The 8,100-nt window shown below is 41.6% G+C and overlaps 2 protein-coding genes across 2 annotated transcripts in view; both read left to right on the forward strand.

Annotated features, from left to right (window-relative positions):
• Nucleotides 1–207: 207 nt before the first annotated feature.
• admb (adrenomedullin b) lies at nucleotides 208–2,471 on the forward strand. The gene is made up of 4 exons (XM_076984470.1): nucleotides 208–378; nucleotides 847–962; nucleotides 1,064–1,159; nucleotides 1,258–2,471. Exons 2-4 carry the CDS (start codon nucleotides 859–861, stop codon nucleotides 1,511–1,513), a joined length of 456 nt encoding a protein of 151 aa, XP_076840585.1. The 5' UTR covers nucleotides 208–378; nucleotides 847–858; the 3' UTR covers nucleotides 1,514–2,471.
• An 891-nt stretch (nucleotides 2,472–3,362) lies between these two features.
• ampd3b (adenosine monophosphate deaminase 3b) overlaps nucleotides 3,363–8,100 on the forward strand; it is a 20,017-nt gene continuing 15,279 nt past the window's right edge. Inside the window, exon 1 of the mRNA XM_076984483.1 lies at nucleotides 3,363–3,451. Within this exon, the coding sequence (XP_076840598.1) occupies nucleotides 3,392–3,451 (60 nt within the window). The 5' untranslated portion in view covers nucleotides 3,363–3,391. The remainder of the gene's footprint in view (nucleotides 3,452–8,100) is intronic.

The following is an 8,100-nucleotide window of genomic DNA, read 5'->3' on the forward strand; positions in this document are numbered from 1 at the left end:
AATAATGTTGAAAATAAAACAAGAATCTCTTTGAGATGCTCTCACTGGAACACACTTTGTCTCCATAAGACAGGACAAGTCAGGTTATTGGTTAGTTTACCATGGGGATGTGGCTGACTGTCACTCATGCTAAGACCCGCCTCCTCCCACCCCCCATAAAGTATAAAAGCTTCCAGGTCTCCCTTTTGGACTCAGAACACTGGTAGTGTCAGAGCTGCATCCTTATCTAAAACACACACACACACACACACACACACACACACACACACACAGTTGGACATAATTTGGGAATACCTACTTCTCTGGACCCTCCCTCAGTACTGTGTCAGAAGTCAGAAGTTCAGTTCTTAATTCCCACTCAACAGCAGACCTTCTCAGGTATGTACAGTTGGAATGCTGCTCAGATTCTTGTCACTGGATTTTTTTTTCTGCATTTACTCAAAAGTCCATGTCTATTAAAAACTTGGCTTAACAGCGTGAGACAGCGCTCGTGTGCCCCCAGCACAGGCGTGTGGTATCTGGGCATCCCTGGCCTCCACAGTCTCTCCCCAGTCACAGCCACCAGAACGCTTCATATCTCAGCTAGACTCAGCCTGTGAAATGCTGATAAGTGAAGATAAGACTTGGGTGCAGGTTAGATTTCGGTGCAGATTAGGTTCGGGTGCAGATTAGACTAGGTATTTAGATTAGGTTTGGGTTCGGATTAGATTTGGGCATGGATAAGAGTTGGGTGCAGATTAGAGATGTCTATTTTGGGAGGAACTGTGCAGTTCTTTAGAAAGTTGTCATATTGTGAATATGTTTTTAAATGTTAAACAGCTAACGGAAAGCAACCTCTCTCCACAGGCTGAAGGCAAAATGAAGCTGTTTCTGCATGATGTTCTGCTATGGTCTTTGCTGGCCACGCTCGTGCCCTGTGCTATATGTGCACCACTTGATCTGACCTCTGAGGAAAGTATCAGGTATGTCAGTGCGTTATGGTTTTAATTAATTCATAAATTTTTTGAACATGTCTCACTCTTTTCAATATTGATCCTGGTGTCTGCTGGTCTTTGTGTACCAGTGTGGAGAATCCCTGTGTGCCCAAGGAGAGTTGGAGAGATTCAGCAGAATTCCTACCACAGAGCAACGAGACAGAGGTGCTGTCAGCACACCACAGGTAGGGTCCCTCCGTCACTCACTGCGAACACCCAATCACCACCCTTGCTGAATGACGTAGGAGAATATGTAGTAGAATTTCTTTCTTCCTTTTTCCAGTGCTCAGTTGAGTGAACGAGTGAAGCGTGGATGTAACCTCATCACCTGTTTGGTGCATGACCTGGCCCACCGCATCAACCAGACTCCCAAGGGAATGAACAGCGCCCCCCCAGAGAAGATTAGCCCCCAGGGCTACGGCCGGCGTCGGAGGCGTTCACTCTCTCAGCTCCCCGCCCCTCAGGGCCACGGAGGGGGCCGCCTCAGGCAGCTCTGGCTCCACGCCCAGAGGCGTAGCTGGCCTCAAACACAGACTTAAACACCAACCTGCGGTTTGTCCTGAGCCTTTCTCCTCCTGTCGGCTCAGTGTGGTGAAATGCTACTGACGCCTTCTTTGCTCAACTTTTAGGGTGTTCTCTCCAGACACAAAGGTGGGGGGACAACCGCTATACCTCCATCCAGCTGCGTCTATTTTCTCCACCTTTTATCAGAGATACAGGACTGAGGACTCGGAGAGAAGGAGTGTTTGTAGGGGGGGTTTGGCTGGACCTGTCCCTTAATACGGGGGAGGCAGGAGTTTCACTGAGACAAGAGGGAGGGGTGGAGGTGAAGTGGGTGTGAGTGAGTGGTGTAGCAGATAGTGGATCCGTTCTGGGTGCATGAGACTGGGATACTCCTCGTCCTTCAGGAGCTGTCAGACTTGACAAGGCTCTCTTCTCTCCACGTAGGACGGACGTCTGCTCCAACCCTTTGCAGGAGCAATGGGTTTAGCCAGGACTCTGTCAACATCTCTGGGGCTTCCAGCAAGAGGAAAAAGAACATGGAGGAACACAAAGCTAAAACAATCGTCACCAATTAAGCCCCACAGAGGAAATGCACAGGATGATGAGATCTTTGTGAAAGATGGATGTGACCCGCTCAAACACTAATATCTGGCATAGGAGGGTGTTTATATACTTGAAGCTAAATTTGTATATAATAAGGGAAATGTGCAATACTTTTTTTGCAGTACTTTATATATTTCATCATTTATGTCTATAAAATTGTAAAATATTATGTATGCTACAGATTCATATATTTATACATTCCATAATGTACTTATAATCTTGAGATTAAGCTATTTTTATACATTAAATGAAATGGGTATTGTATATTGTAATAATTGCCATGGTGAAATACAATACTTAACCAGTGCTTTCATATGTTTTAGGGATACAAAATATTGTAAAACATTGTGAATTCAAATCATATGATCAACTATTAAACAGATGCAAGACAAAGACCAAATGTCCTTTTGTGGTTTCTTTATATCAACAGATACAAATATGATTTAAATTTAAATTTAGGTTTTGTGATCAATGGAAAAATATAAAAGGACACGGAACCCATTTGCTGCTTAATATATGCAAGAAGGCAGCTATCATATCATATGATCACCTGAAAAAATTATATAGTGTAGTACAATTTACAATACATGTAAAGTACAGCCAGAAAAACATACAGTAAATAAAACTAGATAAATTACAGAAGTATGTTGTAGTAAGTATATAAAATTAAAAAATCCGAGTTTGCGCAGAAAAAGCACAGGTTGATGACAACCCTCATTCGAAGCCATTTGAGTTCATTTCCAGTATTGTGCTGCCATCTAATGGCAAAAAAAACTGAACTCAGAAATGTTTCACCCAACCGTCATTCCGTTATCTGCGAGTGTCAGATATAAAGGTCTGTCTGAAGCCATGATAAGACATTTTAACATATATTTGAATGTACATGTAGTAATCTAACTCTCTGAAATTATCCGACCAATCAAAAGGTTAGGAGTGAAATAATAGTTAATAGTAACTGTAGTAATATATTAATATCGAAGCGGGGTAAAACAAAAATTGGTTTTTCAAATTTTGTGTGTAACTACCTCAGTAGTCCAAGTATTTGGCCACTAGAGGGCGCACACTACGTGCGGCAGTTTATTTTAGTGTCGATTTAACAGATTGATTATTGGCAAAAACATACAAAAATATCTAAAATGTATTTAACAGTTTTACAATCAGATTACAATTAAAATATTTTCATTTTTCATTAATAATTTTGCTCATTAGTCATTGTTCTTTGGAAGAAAACTAGATGGACGACGTCTGTGTGTATAAGTAATAACAAGCCCAGTCGGTTTGGGCTGGCAGGGTCGTGTGGTCACGAGGGCATGGTTCCTGTGGCAGAGACGTGGGAGAGAGGGCCTGCATCTGTTCTCCTCAACAGAGAAGTGAGTACTGTAGTTTCCACATAGCTCAACTCCACTGACATGTTACGTTAGTCATGTTCATAGCGACAGGAGTAATGTGAAGAGACTGCAAATGCTGGTCATTACAACACAAACAAAATCAACCGAACTCCTTAAAAATGAACTCCTTAAAAAAAACCAACAGTATCTACTCGGTAAGAAAGCTAAATACATAAGCATAATTTGGGAGAAAAACTGGAAAACCATTTGCAACCCAAAACAAAACACAAATACAAAATTATCATACAAATGATTATCATTTAAGAATGAATAATCATACATTCCAAATCCATATATAGATCCAAAGATTCCCCAGAATGCTTCCATAATTAATAATTCATTGAGGCACATCTATTCAAAATTTTACTAATCAAGTAAAATAGTTTCACCAGAAGAGGCCTATCGTTTCTGGGAAAGGCCTCTGTAAACAGACTCGTTAACAATCACGTCATGCCTATCAACAATAAACAGCCAGGAATGGGCGGAGTCCCAGGTGAGTTCTATTAAACATCCCTGGCCCCTTTTACCACTGCTTTCAAATGTAATTTTGGAAATATTTCAAAATGGTCAAATAGCAGACCAGATGAAAGATGTTCTCATTACTCTTTTCCTGAACCTGATAGAAACTTTGCTTAGTGCTCCAGCCTCATATCTTTAATCAATTCAGATATAAAAGTAACATGCAAATACCTGTCAATCAAGCTTGAATCCATAGTCTCAAGAATAATCAACACAGAGGAAACTGGTTCCATAAAAGGCAGATACTCCTTGGTAACACATGAAGACTATGTCCTGACCAGAGGTGGAAAGAGTACTGAAACATTGTAATTGAGTAAAAGTATCATTACTTTGCCTAAAATCTACTCAGAGTAAAAGTAAAATTACCCATCTCAAAATTTACTCGAGTAAAAGTACAAAATTACTTCATTTAAAATGTAATTTGAGTAAAAGTTACTTAGTTACTTTCAGTTATTTAATGCATGGATGAATCATGAACCAAATTCAGCACAAGTTGTTTTAATCGATTTCAAAGTGTATTTAAAAAAAAAAAAAATTTAAATGTGCCATATTTTGTCAATTGTGATTTTTACACCCCAATCGAAATTTGTCCTCCGCATTTAACCCATCTGTGCAGTGAGAACACACACACACACACACTAGTGATTACTAGGGAGCTGTGGATCACACGTACCCAGAGCGGTGGGCAGCCCTAGCCCAGCGCCTGGGGAGCAGTTGGGGTTAGATGCCTTGCTCAAGGGCATCTCAGTCATGGCCTGCCTGGGAATCGAACCCACGACCCTCCGGTCACAAGACCAGTTCCCTAACCGCCAGGCCATGACTTTGCACATCCACACTTGCAAAAAGATCAGCTGGGCTCAGGAACATACTTCCTCACAGCACAAGGACAGTCACAACCTGTACCATAAAGTGCAAATAATTTTCAGTCCTATTGTCCAACGGACAACACTATGATAAGAATAAAGAAATTTAAATTACAAATTATTCAAAAAACAAAATGCACACAAAATTATGTGTGCCACAAATCAAACTAAAATGCAAAAGGATTCCACTACTCACAATAAAATGCCCACAGGATCCCACATCAAAAATTAAAAAATGCCACAATTTAAAAGTAAGTGCTCACAGGATCCAACTATTCAAAATACAGTGCCCACCGGATCCTACTATTCACAATAAAATGCCCACAGGTTGCCACAACTCAAAATAAAATATAAAATGACCACAGGATCCCACATCTCAAAATAAAACAAAATGCGTACAGGATTCCACTATTTAAAACACTCACAATATCCAACTATACAAAATACAGTGCCCACAGGATTCCACTTTTCACAATAATATGTCCACAGGATCCCACAGAACCTGATAGATAGAAGATTTAAAGATAGAACAATCTCATCCTTTTGGAAAAAAAAGTGCACCAGTTTACGACCTGATTATGAGACAATGGAAAGGGTGCGCGCAAGGCAAGGCCACACAATTGGCTTTCAGTCCTGGGACTCCAAGTTTAAATTTCTGCCCACATTAAATTTTTCACCATCAATATTTTTTACTCAGTAATTTGAGGCCGTTCAAATGTAGTGAAGTAAAACTACTTGGGTCAAAATGTATTCAAGTAAAAGTAAAAATTACACATTTCAAAAACTACTCAGAAAATTACAAATTACTCATAAAAAGTACTCAATTACAGTAATGTGAGTAAATGTAATTAGTTACTTTCCACCCCTGGTCCTGACAAACCTGTACAACAGCTCAGTGGGGAACCGTCAGGGCCCTCTACACCCTCTCAGAGGGCCTAAAATATTCTTAAAACAAAATTATATATAATATAATTTATCCAATTTTATTTTATCTACTTACAGTTTGACAATCGACATCTAAACAATTACAAAAATATACGCAAATAAATTATTCACCCGTGTCTATTCAATCTGTGTTGGAAGGTGAGGGGTTAAGTTAAGTGGGAGCCTGTGAGCCTGTGTCTGTGACTTTGATGCCCGCTGTTCGTTTACAGAGGGCCTGGCAGTTATAATGGGAGCGGGCCAAGGTATAATGGTCACGGTTCACTACTGCAACAGCTACACCTTGGCCAGATGTTAAGGCCTTTGATAGAGGACATGGACTCTGTTAGGGCCTTTGATAGGGGACATGAACTCTGTTAAGGGCTTTGATAGTGGACATGAACTCTGTTATGCTTTTTGATAGAGGACAGGGACTCTGTTAGGGCCTTTGATAGTGGACATGGACCCTGTTAGGGCTTTTTATAGTGGACATGGACTCTCTTAGGGCCTTTAATATTGGACATGGACCCTGTTAGGGCCTTTGCTAGTGGACATGGACTCTGTTAAGGGCTTTGAAAGGGGATATGGAGTCTGTCAGGGCCTTTGATTATCAGGGCTGGCTCGGATGCCACGCCTTCTACCTCCACAAGTCCTAGACTGAATCGGCGCAATCAGCAATGATCTGTTTCACCTATTGCCATGGCTTCTTAAGGAAGCTTGTGGAGACGGATCATTGCTGATTCGTTTTGGTCATGCTGGTACGTTTTCAGCCCTTCTCTGCTTTCTCTGCCATTACGCTGTGTTGTAAGGTGTCTCACCACCTTCCCCTCTCTTTTTTTGTTTCTCTTGTAATTCCTGTCACTTATTCAAGTTTCTATCTCCTGCACCGCTACTTGGCCTATCTCAAGTTTTCCTCCATCTGTTTCACTTCCTATTTGTTATACATTTATTTTGGGAAGGTTTCGTTTGTTGCGGCTTTTTGCCTGCAGCCAGTTACTTTCCCTGGCGTTCTTGCTTTCGTTTTTACGTGACGAGTTTTTTCCGCGTCTTTTGAGTTGCCTTTGTTATTTTTCTCCCCTCTCTCTACGGGTGAGTTTTGCTTTGTATGCGTTGAGTTTTCCGCATCTTTTTGTGTTCTATTTTCTCCCGAGTGTTCACGGTTGAGTTTTCCACGTCATTTTGTGTTGGTGTTTTTGCCGCTGTGCGTGTGTGTGCTTTACTCTCGCACTACTTCCATCACGGCTTAATGTGCCAGTTTGAGCCGGCACTTGGGTTCGTCTTTCAGTTTATTCACGTGGTGGTTATGTCACCATACCCACCACGTTACATTGATAGTGGACATGGACTCTGTTAGGGCCTTTGATAGGGGACATGGACTCTGTTAAAGGCCTTTAATGGGGGACATGGACTCTGTTTAGGGCCTTTGATAGGTAACATGGACTGTTTAGGGCCTTTGATAGGGGACATGGACTCTGTTTAGGGCCTTTGATAAGGGACATCAAACATATACAAACTTACTCTGTAGTCATAAAAATAAAAATAGAGTATTGTTCTAAGTTTTAGATATCTTAAATATATTAATAGACATGTGATATTGCACAGAGAATGAAGATGAATGTAAAACAAGCTATGGGTATTATAATGCTGTGTAGATGTTCCAGTAATCACAGTGAGTTATGATGCCAGAGTAATGTCGGTGCAAGGTACAGACTGAGTTATGTGGAAGCGCAGGGGTAGAGTATTGTCTTCATGATCCTTCTGGATTTCCTCAGGCAGCTGCTGTTGTATAAATCCAGAAGGTTGGGGAGCTGGCCCTCTGGTGATGGACTGTGCTGTTCGCTCTACTCTCTGTAGAGGTTTCCTCTCAAGAACAGTGCAGTTCCCGTACCAGGTGGTGATGGTGCCCGTCAGGATGCTTTCCACAGTGCAGGTGTAGAAGGTCTTGAGGATGCTGTTAGGGCCTTTGATAGTGGACATGGACTCTGTTAGGGCCTTTGATGGGGGACATGGACTCTGTTAGGGCCTTTGATGGGGGACATGGACTCTGTTAGGGCCTTTGATGGGGGACATGGACTCTGTTAGGGCCTTTGATAGTGGACATGGACTCTGTTAGGGCCTTTGATAGTGGACATGGACTCTGTTAGGGCCTTTGATGGGGACATGGACTCTGTTAGGGCCTTTGATAGTGGACATGGACTCTGTTAGGGCCTTTGATAGTGGACATGGACTCTGTTAGGGCCTTTGATAGTGGACATGGACTCTGTTAAAGGCCTTTGATAGTGGACATGGACTCTGTTAAAGGCCTTTGATGGGGACATGGACTCGGTT

The sequence above is a fragment of the Brachyhypopomus gauderio genome, chromosome 2, assembly GCF_052324685.1.
Source record: "Brachyhypopomus gauderio isolate BG-103 chromosome 2, BGAUD_0.2, whole genome shotgun sequence".
Taxonomy (NCBI): Eukaryota; Metazoa; Chordata; class Actinopteri; order Gymnotiformes; family Hypopomidae; genus Brachyhypopomus; species Brachyhypopomus gauderio.